This window comes from Danio rerio, chromosome 13, assembly GCF_052040795.2.
Source record: "Danio rerio strain M-AB ecotype USA chromosome 13, GRCz13ab, whole genome shotgun sequence".
NCBI classification, from domain to species: domain Eukaryota; kingdom Metazoa; phylum Chordata; class Actinopteri; order Cypriniformes; family Danionidae; genus Danio; species Danio rerio.
The window spans coordinates 41956307-41977088 of NC_141033.1; the positions used below are offsets into that span (position 1 = coordinate 41956307).

At 34.8% G+C, this 20782-nt stretch overlaps 1 protein-coding gene across 2 annotated transcripts in view; it reads left to right on the plus strand.

Annotated features, from left to right (window-relative positions):
• Positions 1–20782, plus strand: part of tarbp1 (TAR (HIV-1) RNA binding protein 1) — a 37550-nt gene that overhangs the window by 6468 nt on the left and 10300 nt on the right. The window contains exons 3-20 of one of the 2 annotated variants that reach the window (XM_087279682.1): positions 835–904; positions 977–1122; positions 2205–2257; positions 2357–2454; positions 3391–3526; positions 4111–4207; positions 5403–5492; positions 5595–5757; positions 9163–9417; positions 9743–9840; positions 10995–11153; positions 11868–12061; positions 12729–12948; positions 15694–15885; positions 16371–16561; positions 17535–17606; positions 19612–19732; positions 19902–20012. In XM_087279682.1, coding sequence (XP_087135808.1) covers positions 835–904; positions 977–1122; positions 2205–2257; positions 2357–2454; positions 3391–3526; positions 4111–4207; positions 5403–5492; positions 5595–5757; positions 9163–9417; positions 9743–9840; positions 10995–11153; positions 11868–12061; positions 12729–12948; positions 15694–15885; positions 16371–16561; positions 17535–17606; positions 19612–19732; positions 19902–20012 — 2466 coding nt within the window. The remainder of the gene's footprint in view (positions 1–834; positions 905–976; positions 1123–2204; positions 2258–2356; positions 2455–3390; positions 3527–4110; positions 4208–5402; positions 5493–5594; positions 5758–9162; positions 9418–9742; positions 9841–10994; positions 11154–11867; positions 12062–12728; positions 12949–15693; positions 15886–16370; positions 16562–17534; positions 17607–19611; positions 19733–19901; positions 20013–20782) is intronic. The other variant, XM_087279683.1, reaches the window with a different exon arrangement.

Below are 20782 nucleotides of genomic sequence, written 5' to 3' on the forward strand. Positions count from 1 at the left end.
ATAAACTCTGAGGGAGTGTTAATTTTAACTCCAAGGTAGTTAAATCTACTATCTAAAATTTGCTGTGTGGGCATCACGGGGGTGCAGTGGGTAGCACAATCGGTTAACAGCAAGAATGTTGCTGGTTCGAGCCTCGAATGGGTCAGTTGGCATTTCTGTGTGGAGTTTGCATGTTCTCCTCTTGTTGGTGTGGGTTTCCTCTGGACGCTCCGGTTTCCCTCACCAGTCCAAAGACGTGGTATAGGTGAATTGAGTGAGCTAAATTGGCCGTAGTGTATGTGCCTGTGTGAATGTGTGTGTATTGATGTTTCTCAGTGATGGGTTATGGCTGTAAGCGCATGCGCTGCTTAAAACATATGCTGGATAAGTTAGTGGTTCATTCCGCTGTGGCAACCCCAGATTAATAAAGGAACTAAGCCGAAAAGAAAATGAATGAATTAATGGAAGCATGTTAAAAAAGTAGGATTTTCTGCTATAACACCAATGGGATGAAATAATGCAGCTTTAATTGGGTTTAAACTGGGTCATAATTGACCTTGGTTGAGAGTAGTTATTTTTTGTACGTGGTGTAAAATACATTCATAAAGGATACAAGGGTGAAATATATCATGTCACTGCAAATACACAATGTTGCCAAAAGTTGTGGCGTTTGCATTAACAGATCCAAAATGATAACATGAGAAAAACTAAAAAAATGTCCATAGAAACATACAAGGGTTAAATCAAAAGTTGATGCATGTGCAGTCCAGAGCTTTATTAAAATATAATTTATTTATTGTTAATGGTGTTGATATTCATTCAAACTGTTTCTTTTTCTTTTTCTCTTATATAAAGATTCATGTGATTCGACCTGTACTCAACAGAATAGACATGCTCGTTGAGACAACCACAACTGACATTCAAGGTTGGTCAGATTCCTTTATTGGGAGCACATGCAGGAATATGAGTTAGTCTGATTGTATCTCTCTATCATCAGGAGGGCTGTTTTCTCCATCATGGCTGCTGTGTGTGTATCAGCGCATGTTTCACAGCGAGAACAAAGCCGTCATGAAGGAAGGAGTTCATCACCTGTTACAGCTGAAAGCACTGCATCAGCCTGCTTTTGCTTTGGCCTTTTCACAGGTATCCTTCCTTCCTTCCTTTATTTTTTCCATCCACCCTTTCACCGTCCATCCCCCCATCCTTTCATCCTTCCTTCCACCCTTTCATCTTCCATACACTTTCATCATCCATTCACCCTTCCTACTTTTATCTTTTCCTTTCATACATCATGTCATCCGTCCTTTTATCCATCCATTCATCCATCCATCCTTCCTTCCTTCCACCCTTTCATCTATCGATCCACTCTTTTATCCATCCTTCCTTCCTTTCATTCTTCCTTTTATCTATCATTTTATTTATTCATACGTTCTCATCCTTTCCTCCTTCCATCCTTCCTTTTGTCTATCCTTCTTCCTACCATCATTCTTTCCCACCATCCATCTTTTCATTCATCCTTCTTTTTATCCATTCATCCATCCATCCTTCCTTTCACCCTTTTGTCTATAGACCCACCCTTTTATCCATCCTTCCTTTCATCTATCATTTTATTCATATGTTTTCATCCTTTTTTCCATCCTTCCTTTGTCTATCCTTCTTCCTACCATTATTCTTTTTTCCATCCATCCTTTCCATCCATCCTTCCTTCCTTCCTTCCTTCCTTCCTTCCCCCCTTTTCGTCCATCGATCCACCCTTTTATCCATCCTTCCTTCCTTTCATCTATCATTTTATTCATACGTTGTCATCCTTTTTTCATCCTTCCTTTGTCTATCCTTCCTACCATTATTCTTTTTTCCATCCATCCATCCATCCATCCATCCATCCATCCATCCATCCATCCATCCACCTTTCCTTCCACCCTTTCGTCCATCGATCCACCCTTTTATCCATCCTTCCTTCCTTTCATCTATCATTTTATTCATACGTTGTCATCCTTTTTTCATCCATCCTTCTGTCTATCCTTCATTCCTTTCATCCGTCCTTCCATCATCTAGCCTTTCTTTCTTTCTTTCTTTCTTTCTTTCTTTCTTTCTTTCTTTCTTTCTTTCTTTCTTTCTTTCTTTCTTTCTTTCTTTCTTTCTTTCTCATCCACTCATGCCCCATTATGGAAGTAAAATAATTTGTAACTATAATTATTGATAATAAATGTTCTTTTTGTGTTAAGTTTGTAATCGGCCCTCTTATGGATGTTCTTGCAGAGAGCTCTTTATATCACAGGTAATTTACAAAAAAAAATACATATATTTATTTATTAATTTTTGTTGTCTGTGATTCAAGGCTATTTTAATTTTAATTTTAAGCTGCTAATTTCCACAGAGCTCCTCAACAGAACATCAGAGATTGTCCAGAGCTTGGAGTGAAGCTTCAGATCTTTATGGTGAATTTCTTCAACAGTTTGCCAGAAGAAAACAGAGGTAAGGATAGCCTCTATATGTTTACAAAGTTGGTTTAGTCTGAATCTTTAGGCTTTAGATAAAACTAGGGCCCTATGATTTTTGTGATCAGAAAAATATAGTCTTATTTCATAATAAGGGAATTGGTGGAATGGTCAATGTCAATATATGGACGAATACATTTAAAACTCAGTGTACACTCTACACTATAGGACAGATTTATTAACTAGGGTTGGCTGGGTAATATGGTCCAAAAATGTTTATGAACCAATTATCATAATAAATGTCAAATCTCACGTTCCTTCAAGCTTAAAGCCAGATATTTGCTCCTGAGCAAATCCAGACAGTTAATTGTTAATTTAATCTAACTTTAATTGTCAAAACAAGGCAAAAACATTAACCAGATGAATAATGATATTTATAAAATTTCTATTGAAACGAGGGTTTGTTCCCTGATTGTGACAACTCAATGCATTTTAAACAATAATAACTGTATAAATTATATTTAAATGTACAGACTTTACTATTATTCAAATTAAAGATTGTTTTTATAATATACATATAGCTGATATGCTATCATGTGTTATCTGTAATGATTGTTTGAAAAACACTAGAAAAAAATACACCAAGTATAAATGTGCAGATTGTACAGCTCAAAAAAACTGTTACTGTAATTATTTTACATTCACACTTTTAATGCATGTTTCAAATAATGCAACACAATACAATACATGTATATATCCTAATCCTGCCACAATACCATGGTTCAGTTACTGATACTAGAGTAAATCAATGGAATATCTTTCTAACCAGATGTTTTTGGTTTTTTTTTTTTAACATCAAATATGGTGTACACTGATGCAAGCTGACAGTTAATTGGCTCTTTTCTGAGTTTGTGATTAATATGTGCCTCTGCTTCATAATTCATGCTAATGTTGTTGTTATTGTTGTATTCAGGTTCAGTGTTGCTGCGGCTCATTCAGCGCTTGGGCTCTCGGCAGTGGTGCGCAGTCCCACTGCTCTTTCTGTCCCAGGCCCTGTCCTGTCTGGCCCCCTGTCCTTTACTGGGATCTGATGGACTACAGGCATTCAGGTACAAACCACTACCTGCTAGACTCTAATAATCCTGAACTGAAGAAGAGATATTACTGTTTTATTTTTAAAAAGGATGGGCATTTTTACGTTTTGCATTATTATTACCATTCACAGCAGGGGTTTTCAAACTTTTCCATGCCACAGACCTAATATGATCATCCATGTGCTAATTACACCCATTGTTAAATGTGAAAACATCTACATATTTATCCTTTATCATTATCAAAAAAACTTCTACTCGTTATAGCAATAATTTATTGGTTTTATTTGATTTATAATTATAGCATAATTGTATTATTTCATCATGTTTTTATTTGGATTTTTAAAATCTATTTTTAATAAATGACTTTAATCTTATTCAGCCATATTTTTGCCATTTAGCAGTTATTATAATTATTAGATTATTTTATATTTATAAAAGTATTTCTTTTATACTGATAAGTTTTTATTAAATGTTTATTTCTTATTAAATTAATTAGAAACTTTTAAATGTCCTTTTTTCTCCAAACAATTTTATGGACCCCCTTAGCACCTGTTTTTAAGACACATAAATGTTAACTGGCTTTGTGTGATTGTTTTCAGAGAAGTTCTGCGCTGCACTATGATCACTCATCAGGTTTTACTGAGAGGAGCTTCACAGTGTTTTCTGCTCCATGCTGCTTTCTGCCTGACAGATGTGGTACTGTCTCATTTTCAGTGAAAATCTTAACCCTCAATCTTCACTTAGGACATTTCTGTTCCGAATCTGTTTAATTACATAAAAAAAAAATAGTTATCTTAATCTGAGCAGTCTGAGCACCTTTTTTGTCAAATAAGTTTTTATTGAAGACAAAGATTCAGGAAAAAGGGTTCTGTTTTACATATTTTGTCTACAATTAGCCATGTTTCTAGGTTTGCCATGTGAACATTTTATTTATTTTTTATTTTTTTGGATTTGATTCAACAATGTTAACTGGTTGAAAAAATCTTAATCTTTCCCTTTGGAAAAAAAAAGTCCACCCATAAGAAATGAATGGGAAATACTAAATTTTAATGCTGTTTGTATTGTTATTTGTCTAATAAAAATCAATAAATCTAACACAATGCAGATAAAATGTATAACAAAATAAAAGTCTGAGCTTATACAACAAGCTCAATGTATCAAACACTCACACTCTCTTTCTCTCACATACGCGCACACACACACACACACACACAACCACAAACACACAGACTCGCCCAAAATGCCATTGAAAACTATTGCCATTTACTTTCTATTGTTATTTTTGATGTTTTTATTTTTTGTATACAATAATAGTACACCGAATTTGACACACACACACACAAAATAATAATAATAATAATAAATTAATAATAATTATTATTATTTTTCAAGTAGTTTCTTTTATCTGGGTGGTTCAATACTTTTGCTACTTGCTACTTTTTGTAAGTTTGCCACTTGAACACACAAAAAGAGGACTTGATTCAACAAAGTTAAGTCATCTTTAAATCCAACTCCCTAATTTGTCCCAGAGGAAATGAATAGGGGATAAATAAAAAGTAAAAAAAAATAAAATATATACAGGAATTGATTTAATCATAAACAGTTATTTGACATGTGTTAAAAATATTATTTGGAATCACTCTCCAAACCTTTGCAGAACAAAATATCCATGAGGGAAAGATTAATGGAGCAACCTTTTGGCAAAGAAAAAAAGCTGTTTGTTTTGCGTCATACTGGATACATCATATATAGAGTATAAACACCAATTCTGAGCATTTGATTGATTATTAACTGATTTTAATGTGAATTCTGTTTAAATTTTGCATAGTTTATAAGGCTTAAAGGTACGTATACACAATGTGTATCTGAGTGACTTTTTTGGTTTTGGCAGTCAGCGGTGTCCCTGGATGAGATTTTTGCTTTTCTTGTACATTTTCGAGCTGACGAGTCTCTGTGTCGCGGTACAGCACTTTGGAAAGAGGTAAACTTCAGTTTATTAACTTACAGTCATGCAGCAATAGAAAATATTTGATTGTAACTACTATTGATGTGTATTGAAGTTTAGTGTTTGCTCTGCTCGCAGCTGTGTAAGTGGCTACAGGTCAATGAAGGATGTTTCGGATTGGCCAGCGGTGCCTCAGGCTCTGATGATCTTCCCTCTGAATATCCTAATGGTGATGGAGCTGCTGTATTTACTTACACCCAACAGAAACTGAAGACTTTCCTCACTGTTTCAGCCAACTCAGGTGGGATACAACACAACATTTTGGAAAAAAAAATAGGAGATTTTAATACATCACATACATACTTTGTTATTCCTGGAACATTGTTTTCAATCAACAATGTCTGTGATCTGAATACTGCTATTCAGAAATAAAAAATATATTTTTTTGAGCATAGTGGCACATTCGTTCTTGCATTTTAAGGTTAAGTTTGCTAGCACTGTTCAAATCGATGACAATATTAAAAACATTCTGGTCATGGCTTAGAAAATATTTTTAAATTCATGCAAAAACAGCATAAAGACAGCTTATTTTAGGATTTGTTTAATCGCATGTTTGACTACAACAGCATTTTGAAAGCCAACTGTGTTCACACCAGACGCGGCACATGCAAATAAATTGTGATATTCGTGTGTAAACAGATGTGTGAACTTATTGAGTTTACTCGATTCATTTGCACATCAAATTTGCTTCATTGCTTCAATTGCTTCATTACCGGTGACTCTAGCTTCATTGCTAAATGGCTAACATGGATTCAGTGGTGGAGGTAATGAATTACAGCTGCTCGTGTTACTGTTATTAAGTACAATTTTGGGGTATTTGTACTTTCATGAGGATAATTTTAAGTTTGTATTTTAAGTTTTATTTATTCATTCATTTTCTTGTTGGCTTAGTCCCTTCATTAATCCGGGGTCGCCACAGCGGAATGAACCGCCAACTTATCCAGCAAGTTTTTTACGCAGCAAATGCCCTTCCTGCCGCAACCCATCTCTGGGAAACATACACACACACACACACACACACACACACTCACACACACACACACACACACACACTCACTCATACATTACGGACAATTTGGACAACTATGGACAACCCACGCGAATGCAGGGAGAACATGCAGACTCCACACAGAAACGCCAATCGAACCTGTGACCCAGCAACCTTCTTGCTGTGAGGCGACAGCACTAACTACTGCGCCACTGCTTCGCCCAATTTTTTTTTTTTTTACTTTTACATTTTAACCACTGGCCGGCATTTTGGTAGCCGATAAAGATATCTCATCTTAACGCACCAATGAAAAGCCTTGTGAGTTATTTGAACTGAAAAAGTCCTCACCCAGGGGAAAAAAGGAAAAGGTCCACTAGATCCTCACCCAGCTCTGTGAATTCATCAACTTTTCCATAAACTGTACCTGGATGATGGAAGCTTTCAGCGGTGCTTCAGACTGAGCTGAGCCCAGTTTGATGAGCTGTTGTCCTGTGTCGGGAAGAATTTTACAGTTTCAGAAATTAAAGAAAAAATTGCTTTGTCATGTCAAAAAAAAATTTAAAAGCAAAAAATGTAACAAGCGCATGAAATTACATCTCAGATTTTGCTGTACTTTTTATGCAATATGTTCAGTGCTTCCCACACATAGTATATTAACGGTCGGCCAAGTATATTTAGTGACCTTTATGTTTTTATAATTATCATCCCTTTACACTTTTCTTTTTTTGTGTGTGTGTGTGTGTGTGTGTGTTTGCCCAATAGCTAAACATTCACGATCGATTGACTAGTGGAAAATCTCCTCTCGCCCCACACGTTTCCTACTTGTTGTATGCGCGCAAGAACTGTCAACACTCTCACAGACAATCCCACATGCTCTGCAGAGACCCACAGAGACGCGCCTTTTTGGAACTTAAAAGTGTGTCAATCCGAGGTTTTTATGTCTCCTAAAATGTCCAGGATTCAGTTTTTGGTTGGCTGTGTAAGCCATCTTTAATTGTATGTGTTATTGCATCACATTTGTATTTTAAGCCTGATTTAGGGTGCTTTCACACCTGTGAATCGATTCAGTTGTTCCGAAACAGATATTGCTATTGTTACATTGTTGCTCTTTGCTCTTGGAGCGGTTCGCTTTCACATTGCAAAGTTTCTAATCGGACCAAAACAGCTAAAACAAGTCACGTGTGACTAAACTCTCCTCACATTGATCAGAGTGTCAGGGTTTATTTTGCAGTGTCCCGCTAAGCTGTCAGGAGAGGTGGTGGTTTGATGGTGATTGACAGGGTGCGCGCGCGATGTGTCTGAGGAGAGATGCGGTGGGGAGAGGTGAGAAGGGTGCGTGACGATGCCTATTTGAGGACCGGGAGGGAGACGCGAGATTACCGGGAGATCATCACTCATTTGCGGGCATCCGGAGACTCGCGAAACTTCCCGCCATACTCCTAATTCTCTCTTCATATAGTCGTAAGCCTATTACATATCCATAAAACAGTGTGATATAACCGCGCTCGGATCTGATTGCTTTCTCACTGTAATCGAACCGCTCCAGGGTTCGTTTCAATCGAGCCGAGACCCCCTCATTCAAGCGATCTCGGAGCGATTACTTTGGCGCGGAACAGAGCGCGATTGCCCTGTTCACATATGCCAAATGAACCGCGCTAACTGGGCAATCGAGACACGTTCCGAAACAAAAGTGTAGGTGTGAAAGCACCCTTACTTTCACTTTGCTTTGCAGCTGACAGCATGTGCACAACCGCAAGAAACTGTACAAAGTGTACAACTGTACAAAGTGTCAGCAGCAGATTTTACCTGTCAGTGGGTGCACATGGCTCCTAAATAGAATTTAAAAAAAAGTGGATTTCTTTTTTATTTCTTTAAAAAAAACTTCAACCCATTGAAAAGAAACAGTGTTTAATAAATAAAATTTTTGTTAAAAATCACTTTTTTGTCGCATGTAGGTAATTATGTTCAATGGGTAAAAGGTGTGTTTCAATCCGGCTACCTCCGCAAGAATATTTCAAACTTGTGTGAAGCACTGATGTTATGTATAGCAGTGTTTCGTCTTATTGAGAGACTACTGTAGATTTAATAAATGTATATTATTATAATTTTTTTATTAGATTTTATTAATGTTGGGTAAGAAATTATTATTATCATCCAAAAAAATTATTTTGATTTAAGTCTATGTACTGTGTATAGTTATGTATATTTATATTTCAGAAACATATTTATATTTAGATATAGTTATAAATATTTACAATTTATTATATGATTTAAATAGAAACAAAACTATACAAAACAATTTTGTTACAATCACATATACATAATGAATATATATGTATAATATAAACGCATTTATTATTTCAAGACAAACTTATATTTTGGATGCGATTACTCTTTGCCGATCACTAGATTTCATGTGAAGTTGTAAATATGTGTACTTTTTATTACTTTTTAATTTGTTCATTTTAAAATATTAATTAAGTAAATTTTAAAACAAAAGGTTAAACTAAATAGAAAAGTATTTCCTTTGCAACAAACTGAAATAATGTTTTTTATATATATTTTTTTCATTCAAGTTCATGTTTTCTTTCCAATTCTCAAGATAAATGTTTGATTTTTTTTAGTTTTTGTTAACACAACACATTTATCTTTGTTCAGATCAGACAGGAGGTCTCCCTGATCCAGCTGAAGCAGAGCTGCTGGCGAGGGCTGTACTGTTGACAGCAGACCTGCAGCAGATGAAGAGTGAGGAACCTGCTCTAGACCTGCTCCTCCAGCCGCTACTGGACGTCCTGCACAGACTCAGCACTAATGTTTATCTGCTGCTGCACAAGACGGACAGGAGCCTGCAGTTACTGCTGCGTCTGCTGCATCTTCACGTCAAGCGCTCAGAGACACAGCTGGAGGACACCGGTGTGTTGTGTGCTTCAGACATTCATTTTATAAAGCCAAAATTAATAGCTCTCTTGCGATTTTTATTTATTTATATTCTTTTTTTTCTTTCTTTTTTCCTTAAATATTTCCCCAAATGATGTTTAAAAGAGCAAGACATTTTTCACAGTATTTTCTTTTATTTTTAGTTTTGCTAACCATTTTAAGGTAAATATTATTATCCCTGATTAGTCAATATATATATTTTTAGATTGGCTACAGAACATACCATCAGAATAATTCTGACTTTGACTGTATATAGAGTATTTTAACATGCATTGAAGCTGGTATTTTTGGATGTTTGTAGAGAATGTTGTCGCTGTTGTGTTAAAAACACACGTTCTGTCTGTGGTGGAGTCTGTACAGGAGTTTCTGCTGAGGAGATTGACTGGAGAATTGAAGGAGGTGAGTGCTTGCATAATCAAGTCTACTGTATGTCTATTGGATCAGGTACATTACAAATATCATAATTATGCATTAAATTCCCTGTATAAATAGTGTGAGTAGCAGGCCCACAACAATACAGACCTCTCGTGGTTCGATTTTAGGGTCACCATTTCGGAACAGGTCAGTATATGATGTGTTTAGTAATAAAAACAGAACAGTGTCAAATAAAAAGTAAAAGGTACTACTAAAATGAACAGTGTAGTAGTTTTCAAGTACAGAAACAATGTATTATGCAATTCTGAGTGTGGCTCACACAGGTGAGTGAGTTTGACAAACCACCTGTAAAAAACACTCTTTCATCTCTCTGATACTTTAACCAACACTTGCATCAGTTTGCGCATTTGCACTAGATGCTTTCTAACAATCAGACACTGTTAAGTCCATTTAAGAGGACTAAATGAGGATAATGATTTACCTGTGAATGTACCACAAATTATGTGGCACTACTTGTTTTCTTCAACCTTAAAATACCCTTTTTTGCACAATATCTTGCACTATATTGTTGTATGGATGTAAAAGTACTATAAATTGACTTAGGTTATTTGTATAGTTTAGGTATTTATTTATACTATAAAACTTAAACATTTACTCATGTGGAGCCTTGTTTCAGCGCATGGATATACATTTTAATATACACAGAGCTGGTTCAGGAAGTAATGAAAAGATTGGTGGAAATGCAAAATGCAATATTTGAATTTAAATGCATAAAAACAAAAAACAAAAACAAATGTTCAATATTATATTGAGTATTGCAGCATCCCTAGTGCATGAACACTGATAATTCTAAGAAGAAAAAGTGCCTTACCTATTTGGTAGTTTGGTAAATCGGTGTAAAGGAATTCAGAACAGTTATTCAGATTTTCACTACCCTCGCAAAAAATTGCGCCAAATTTTGGTTTCTAAAGGAGTAAAAAAACATGTAAAGTGCCATTTGAATAATTAATAAAGCTAAAAATATCTCTGTGTGAGTTTTGTGTTTTATAATTATAATATAGTAATATCACAGTGGCTTTATTTTGAGTGCTTTTCATTTTAGACACAATATTGTCTTTTTTTCTCGACTTTTTTACTAATACAAAGCTCAAATTTTTCTTTGTCTTCTCTCTCTTTAGTTGTGTGACTTGCAGAGGTCTGAACTTTATCTGTCGGTTTTAAGAGAGCTTATTTTCACTTTCTCCACTGTGTCGTGGTACAGCTCAAATCTGCAGCAAAACTACCTCCCAAAACTCACCAAGCACTGCCTGAGGATCCTCAATGAACCCTCTGAACAGGTGGAAACAACTGCATGCTTGAATAGTCAGTCTTACTGATCATATTTGAATCACATTTGCACCTTTGATACAGTTACCACATGTGAACTATCATTCAAAAGTTTGCTTTTTATTTCAAGGAAATCTATCCACGTTTTCTCCGGAAACATTTTTATTAAACTTTAGACAATCTGAGAGTTTCTTTTAAAATAGCAATGAAGAAACAAAGGTCAAATATTATATGAAAGCTAAATTTGTTTATGGATGAATATAAAGCACAAAGAAGAATGTACCTCTCATTCATTTTCGTCACTGATATAGATCTTGTTAGAAAAACTGATTTTTTTTAAATTATGTTTGAGTTTTTTTGAATGCATGTTTTTCAAACAGGAAGTGCAACCCATAATTTAAAACACAGTAGACATGTACTGAAAAAGATATAAATAAATAAATTATTAAATGTATAGTAAAAACAATAAATAAATTAATGTTTTATTCTGATATAACTTTTATTCATTTATAATTATTTATTTACCTAGCTAAATTATTTATCTACCTTGTTCAGTCTGTCTACCACGGTTTCAATTTACTATAAGCTGCTTTGAGCCAATCTACATTGTAAAAGCACTATAGAAATAAACATGAATTGAATTGACATGAATTGAGCTAAAGACACCTGCTGAAACACTTTGCCCATGATCATTTCAAAGATTTGAACTCTGTGTGTTTCTCCAGAATCAGGTCCAGAGAGCTGTCAGTATGGCCACACTGGCACTGTTGTGTGATGTGGCTGATCGAAGTGTCCTGAACACTCAGTCTGTAGCAATGGGCTCCCTTCGGTCACTCAGACAATACTTCTATCCTTCATCATCCTCATCATCTCTGCATCTCAACCAGAGTTTACAGAAGCCTACAGCTGTAGCAATCAGGTTTGTTCAAGCCCTGAAAATATCTAAAAAAAAAAAAAAAGTCATCAGTATTTAACATGCTTGTTGTATCATGGTTACAGTGGGTCTTAAAGGTGGCAAATCACGAAAATCATACTTTTTCAGTGTTTTAAGTCCGTGTGAAATCAAAATGTGCAAATATTTTTTATTAATATTTATATTAATATTTTTATTTTTATTTAATATTTAGATTTAAAGTTTTGGTAATCTAAAAAATCTGAGCGGGGGGCTGTGCTGCGCGTGAACTAAAAATGTGGGAAGCGGGTATGAAGATGGTTGCGCGTTGGGTTTGGTGCGGGATACTGGAAACAATACGGGAGATGGGTCTGAAATACGAGAGACTCACGGGAAAAATGAGAGTGTTGGCAGGTATGGCTCACACTCAAATAGGAGCAAGTTTTACAAGCTATAATAAATCTGAACACAATATGTAAACACCAGATATTTATTTTACATTTTATAAAATTGTGCATAATATGTCCCCTTTAACATGCTATTTGTTCAGAGATTATAGTAGGTCTTGAATAAAAGGTTCTTACAAAACATAAATTGTACATTTAAATCTGCATAGAGGAGATCTTTTGTTTTGAGTGTGTGTGTTGTACTATGTTGCATCATCACTTCATTTATGAATGTGTGTTTCTTGCAGTCACCCAGAGGACAGTGTCGTGCTGAAGGACTGGGGTCGAGTTGTGGCTCAGTTTATCCGGGATCAGTGGACGTGTCTGAGTTTCCTCCAGAGGTCTGATGGGACTCTTCAGGTTCCTGAAGCTGCTGAGGTTTTGAGGGAAGCAGTGGAGGCTCTGGCTTTGCTTCCTGGTCATCTTGTTCTGCCGGTGCTGGACTTCATGTCATCAGTTTTGCCACAGGTGAGTAGCAGTTTATTGTCCCTTCAGCTGAGGTTTTATCTGATTCGTTGCAATGTCAATTCAGAACGGGCAAAAACTAAATTTCTGGAAGTGAAATTAATGACAGTTGCTGGGTTTTCTTTTTTCATTTAGTTTTTTTTTTTTTTTTTTTTTTTTTTAATTGCAGTTTCTAGATTTAAATACAGATGTATGGTACATAGGGTTTTCCACATTGGTACACAAAACAACCAAACATATAAATCCAGAAGTTTGAAATTAAGTAAAATATAAAATACTAACATTCCATAAATACAGATTTTACATGAAAGATTCAAGGACATTGTAAGAACAGTCAAAACAATATAGTAATAATTGTTTATACCATTAAAAGGAAAACACATAAAACTGATTTGTTGTTTTTCAATTACAATTCAATTGTGTACTTACTGTATTTTTTAACCCATAATGTGGCATCTAGTCTACACATTTTTTTTTAGTCGCTGGATTTTCATCACTTTGTTACTATGAATTTTAAGGTATCGCATTAAAAACGAGTGATGGAAATGGCAAATTTTTAAATAAAAATCCCTTAATTCACAAATATTAGTCGCTTGAGGTGGTTTTGGATTTGTGTGAGAGGGTTAATGCAAATAATGGGAGACAGAAACACATTTGCTGAATACTGTGACCTTGTGAACATTACACTCACATGAGGTTGTTGCTAGATCGGATACTGTCGGTTGGAAGTTAACAAGAACTATTAATACTGTTTAGTAAATTTCCCATTTATTGAATTTTATGAACGTTTAACCCAAACCTAAACCTAAACATTACAGTAATGTAATGTAAATATTTAGATTTAAAGTTTTGGCAATCTAAAAAATCTGAGTTGGGGGCTGTGCTGTGCATGAACTAAAAATGTGGGAAGCGGGTATGAAGATGAATTTTTTTTTTATTCCTGTTGGTTAAAAATGTAAGTTTGATTTATTACACAAACATTCTTACTCTATTTTTGAAAATAGAAATTGGGATTAATTTATATTTTATTAGTTTTTTTGGGTGGTACCTGAATTGCAAATATTAAACATGCATGCATGTGTATGCATATATAGCAATGTATAAAAGAGTTGCATGGTATTGGAAACATCTAACTTTGCAATATTTTGATAGTCTGCCATATATATCGATATCAATTCAATATCACTGTCTGCATATGATGACAATTTATCTGCATGAAATTTATTAAACAAATCATAGATAAATACAATAAAGAAAAAGATACAATTGAAACCAACAGTGTTTTATCTTTTTCTAACAGTTTTCAGGTAGAGTAATTGAAAAATAAAAATAATTCAATAAAGTAATCTTTACAAATGGTACAATTCCTTATGCCAAATGCTTTAAAATCCTCATACGGTCACATTCCTCAATCACATAGAAATGATAAAACGGACTCAACATTATCCATTATCTCAACATTATCAACATGAGCATATCCTACGATGTGAATATTGCAAATGATCACATTGCGATATTGATGGTAAAACGATATATTGTGTAGCTCTAATGTATAATTTATCAAAGTTAATAAGTTTAATTTCCTTTTGGTTAATAAAAAAGTATAGTATACAAACAGCTTTTGCTTATTCAATTTTTTTTTGTTTTTTATTGAGATATTCATTGCAGCATTACAGCAAATATTACAACATCTGTTTAATTCAACAAATTAAATAACACGCATAAAAAAAAATTATTTAAAAAAAAAGCCCCAGCTTCTTTGCCACAATAAGGCTGCAACACAACAGTTGTTTTTGGGAATCCTGGAGTGAACTAGTTTTGTCTGAAATTCTGAATATGACCAAAAGTGGGTCGAAAACTAATTCATAATGTAAAATTTTAGATAGAGTTTTAAAAATGTTCAGCACAGAATGGGATCAATTTTGAATACAGAGCATAGCTATGTAAGGGATCGGCTAAGTCCGTCTTGCATTTATCACAGAAGGGAGAGGTATCAGGAAAAAGTGTAAATGTAATTTTGTCTTTGTATAATGGAGCTGGTGTATAATTTTAAACTGATTGGAGTTAACAGAACAAGAATGGATTTCCTCTAACGCATCAGCCCAAAACTGATGCGAACGCACCATTTATGAACAGATTCCCTCTTTTCTGAATACCCAATTCATTTCAATGTGTAAAAACAGAGTTCATAATTGAGGGAATAAATGAGGGGTTTCCATCAACAGGTAAATGGAAAGACGATGATTTAACTTCACACTTTGATCTAATCTGTTCCCAAATTCGAACTGTATAATTGTTGTTATAGACAGACTTGTTCTATCTTTATGGGAGACAATATTATTGCTCCGATATCATAAGGACCGCATGCCTCTCTTTCCTGTTGAATCCAGGTTGCATGTGTCACCGTATGATCTAACCATATTAAAATGGTGTGAAAGGCACAAGCATAGTAATAAAGGACAAAATCACGCTAATTCAGTTTTTTAAATTGATCATTTCAAAACTTTTATTTTTTTGTAATTCTTTTTCTTATTATTTCTATTATTATTAATTTGTAAGCTAAGACTTTAAAAAAAAACTAAAAAAAAACAATGTTTTGTCCTTGACATACAAGTTCCTAAAAAAAAAAAAATTATATTTTTATAAATCATATTCCTAAATCATATATTTTATTTCCCGTTACTAAAAATAGTTTGTTGTACAATGTAAGTGTAAGGGGGTATTTAGCTGATAGCTGCTTTCCTCCAGCAGATGGTGCAGTGTGAAGAGTCTCTGTGTGTTGAGGCCATATGCGCCTCATGGAAGGTGGTTCAGGCCTTGAGCACAAACCCTCATGACTTCTGGTCAACACTGCAGGCATTCGTACGCTTGGCTTTTCACCAGCAGCTTCTGCAGCTCACGGAGGAACAGAAGCCCAGGATCACAGCCTGCATACAACAGGTCAGAAGAACATCTGCAACGCTTAAACACCTCTCTTTACATCCACAACAAATGATAAAGAAGACCTAGTACAGGTTTGTACAGTCTTGGAAAACCTGGAAAGCCGTGGAATTTTGACATGGCATTTTCCAAGCCTGGAAATGTTTTGGAAATACAAACAAACTCAAAATGTTTTGGAAAAATCATGGAAATTTGTGTACATAAAAATACTTGAGATAATAATAGTGTCTAAATTTTACATTTAGATTATTTGCTGTAAAGACTGACTCAAGCAGGAGTAATAAATGGTTTTACTAAACAATGCCAAATCCATCGTTGTCACAAATGATTTTCACATGGAGACATTTTTTTCTTTTTATTTATCGAGTGTATATAGACATTACATGAAACATTAGGTCATGAATATTTACATGAAAGTTTGGAAAAGTCTTGGAATTTTAGTAGTAAAATGTATGAACCCTGCTGTGTGATGTGATGTTTGTCAGGTTTTGAAAGAGCTGATGGAATTGGCTCAGGTCCGGTCAGGAGTGTTTAATGTTGTGATCCAGCACTGCTGTGAGACGTGGTTACCTTCAGACGGTGTTCAGTCTGACACCGTGTTCAGTTCAGCTCTTTTACACCTCAACATCCTCACCGAGGCCTGCGTTTACGGCCCGGTGTTCAGAAGAGACCAGAGGTACATGCAAACCAGATACCAGATGTTACATGCAAAGTAACATCTTTATTATTTTAAAGGGTCAGCCCACCAAAAATACACAATTCTGTGATCATTTACTCGCCCTTCAAAGCATATTTGAGTTTCTTTCTTCTATCAAAGAGCATCAAGAGGCAACACTCTAGTGCAGTTTGGGAAACAGGCACTAGATGGCGAAGCGGCCATTTTGGAATGAAAACTCAAATAGAACAACAGAATATTATAAGTCTGTAAAAGCAAGTGTTGTATTGTCGTCTTTCAGGTTGTATCTCAGCTTTAATGCGCTTTTTAAATAAATAAATAAAAAACAAAGCAGTTGCTTGCAATCGTGACAGCAATAAGATCTAATGGACAGCCGATCGCTTTTACTCCAAAATGGCGGAGTCCGGGGCTGTTGCTGGGCGCTGCTGTTGCAATGGAACGTTTTATTGAGTGTCGCCTCTTGGTCATTCTAAGCTTTTTGCTTATGTTGAACACAAAAGAAGATATTTTTAAAAATGCTGGTACCTATTATCTTCCATTGCTGCATACCAATTTGCATACCATTTGTCCTATTTAATATTTAAAATTAAAGTAGCTTGTGTCAAACCATAGAGAAACCATTTCTTCACAAAATAGTACATACTTTTATAACATACGTCGAATTTGGATGCAGAACATTTGTTTTTCCAACTGTAGAAGTCAATGGTGACAGGTTTTCAGCATTTTTCAAAATATCTTATTTTGTGTTCAACAGAAGAAAGAAACTCATAATAGTTTAAAACCACCTGGGGGATGTAATTGTAATGTAATGTACAATTTTTTTTTATTAGTGTTATTACAAGAATGCATGCTTAGACCACAGGCGATGAGCAATGAATTCTAAGTTAACTATTGTGTTTTAGTCAGTGTGTACTGCACTCCTCAGTATTAGCTTTTATTTTTAGTTTATTTATTGTTTATTTCTTGTTTTCAGGCTCGTTCAGGAGGTTCAAAGCTATGTTGAGCAGCTTGGTGAACGTTGTGCAGCAAACACCGCTGTCAGCAGGTAAAACACAACACTGTCTGTGATGGGTTATAGAAAGTAATCAAGGATGAATTTTATGTCCATTGTTGAACAGGCAACAAATTGTTTTAATGTTTCTGGTGTGTCTCAGGCTGCTAAATGACTATGTCTTGAAGTCAATGCATTTTGTACATAAATTTAGAGATTTACAACATTGTCTAAGCACTGTGGACTTAATTAGAGATGCACCGATCCCGATACTTGAACCGGATATTGGTTCAATACCGCATATTTTTGCTGGATCGGGTATCGGATAGCTGGTACCCATCCAAATTCAATCTTGTGCCTGCGCTGTACTGTATTCTGTGTTTATAAGCCAACTAAGCCATTAAGGTTAGCCAATTATAAGGCACTAGAAAGTTGTCATGTAGGCCTACTGTATCCCAAATTTCCTGAAGCCAATCTATAGTTTAATGTGAAGCACAGATGATTATTCACGTGCTTAAATTCATTTTCACGTCAGCGCTTCCCGCTACTTCACCTGTCAGTCATTTTTCTGTGTGTCACATTCATCAGCACAAAAACACTTTCTCCAAGACTATTTGTTCCTGTTAGTTTAAATAATTAGTGGAGAAATGGATTTAGTTTTACATTAAATGGGTCCATTTTGACCTGCAACAAGAAGTTTATGGCTGTTTAATTGTTCAAGTTCATTAATGTTTAATTAGAAAGGGCTCAATAATACATTTGACAGATCCTCAACTCACTGACTTCTTCCCTTTGAGCTGCTGTTTTGGAAGTGATCGCAAATACCGGAGGGCTGCGTGCTGTGTCTCCAATGCATTAAGCGCTTCATTCACGTGCCGGCTGCATGCACAGATGCGATGTGCGCCGCTCCGTAAGATTATTCTCACAATGAGTTTCTGTTCTCTCATCCTTTTGTTCATTCTTCCAAGGGGAATACTTTAAGTTCTGCTAATAGTTTGTAAAGCCTGGCTCATTGTGGTCATATTAGTTGATTAAATTAATAAAAGTTAAACTGACGGGCGCAATGTAGATTGTCATTAACAGAAAATGATTTAGCCTAATATAGGCTACTCTGAAACTGTGAATATTTCACTGTTATTTAATTTATATTAATGTTTTATTTTAAACACCAGTTTGTGTTCTGGCTCTGAAGCATATAAGTGAACCTTGTTTTGAACTTTCTCCGTCTCACTTACTGCGAGATTTGGTGAGGGATTATTAAGTCAGACAGTTTAGTTTAGTCTCCGTCAAACCTGCAGGGAAATATTAGGCTTTGCTAAAAGGCTGATTATTTTACCAACAATATTGAAAACCTATTGCAGATTTCAAAGAAAAATCAATATTAAAAAAGCAAACATAAGCTGGATCACAACAGATCAATATCATAACAAATGCTCAAATAATGTAGCCTAGTTTAGAGCAAGCATCATGCTTTTAGTTATATTGTGCCGTCTGTCATATACAGTAGGCCTATAGGTCTGTTATTTTATCTAAAGAAGATGTATTATTTCAGTTTAGCACCAAAACTATAGAAACTATTATGCTTAAAAAAAATAAAAAATTGCACAGTATCGGGATCGGCTTGTATCGATCGATATTTACAATTTTGGTATTGAAATAGGATCGATTCCAAAAGAATTGGTATCTGTGCATTCCTAGATATAATATATTGATATAAAAATATCATCACCTTAGAATTATAAGGAAAATTTTTCAAAATTGAGTTATTGACATATTCTTATTAAAGGACAACTTATTTACATTATGGGTTGTTTTTTTAATAAGTTGTTTACATTTTACAAGTTTTTATTTTAAAAAATGTTACACACACACTGTTTGCTATGGAATGCTAAAACTTTGAAGCTCAATATCTCAGAATCATTCAGAACGCAGATAGAACCTTACAATTCCAAGGTGACGACATAATAATTGCATTTTTTCTAGTAGCGTGTCAGATACTTTTTGTGCTTTGCGTGTGTTTTTCTGAATTTGCCTGCATTAATCTGGATCTGGTTTGCAGTGATGTCCGAGATGATCAGTTTCCTCGAGTGTGTGTCCTGGCATTTCTCTGTCGCTTGGATCCGTCTCATCATCTTCACCAGCGTTTGATGGAGGAGCTGGTGCTGAGGATGCTCAACAAGGTTTCTCTTTAATTCTTTACCTAAGCTCCTACTGGATATTAAGTGTTTAATTCTTAAAGAAAGCACTTCATAGAAACAATGTGTGTGTTTGTTTGTGTGTTTGAAACTCTTCTCATGGTTATTGCATGTTTTTGATGAAAGTTTCCTCCTGTTTCTCTTCTTCCCTCAGGATGCGGAGATCTCCAAATCTAAAGTGCGTTACTACAGCAACTCTATTCAGCACAGAGTGAAGAGCCGTGCGTGGCAGACACTGCTGCTACTGCTTCATCAGCTCAGAGATGTGAGACACACATGCATATTAATACACTTTCTTCATAGACACTTGATCTTTCAAAGCTTCTGGGTGAATCGCTATATATATATATATATATATATATATATATATATATATATATATATATATATATATATATATATATATATATATATATATAAAATTATTATGATTATTATGTATATTACTTTATTTCACATATAAAATGTTCAGCTTAATGAAATTTAAAGGCTTAACTAGGTTAGTTAGGTAAACTAGGCAAATTAGGTTAATGAGGCAAGTCATTGGACCACATTGTTTATTCTGTATTGAAATCTGCTAATAATATTGACCATAAAAATATATATATATATTTAAAAATGTATTTTAGCCAAGTTAAATAGAACTACTGTGAAAAGTTCCTTCCTCTGGAAAATATATTTAAAAAAAAAACTATTTCATAGGAGAGGTTCACATTCAACTGTGTGCATTTGTGTGTGTGTGTGCGCATCCATGTATGGTTTTTAGAATGTGTTATAAATGCAACAAGCCCCAAGAAGCTGTGGTGTACATTGAATATATAACAGCATGTTGGCGAGCGGAGTACCTAAAACTTCCTTAGCTGTAAAAACAAATTCACTGTAAACACAAAGCTTCATGGAACTTATTGCTTTTATAAAACAGTTATTTCATATACATAACAAGGTTTTACTAAATATAAAAATGCAAATTAAATGTAATAATATTCATTAAAAAAACCTCCATCTCTTCAGAAAATGGGTTTTAGAAAAACATGT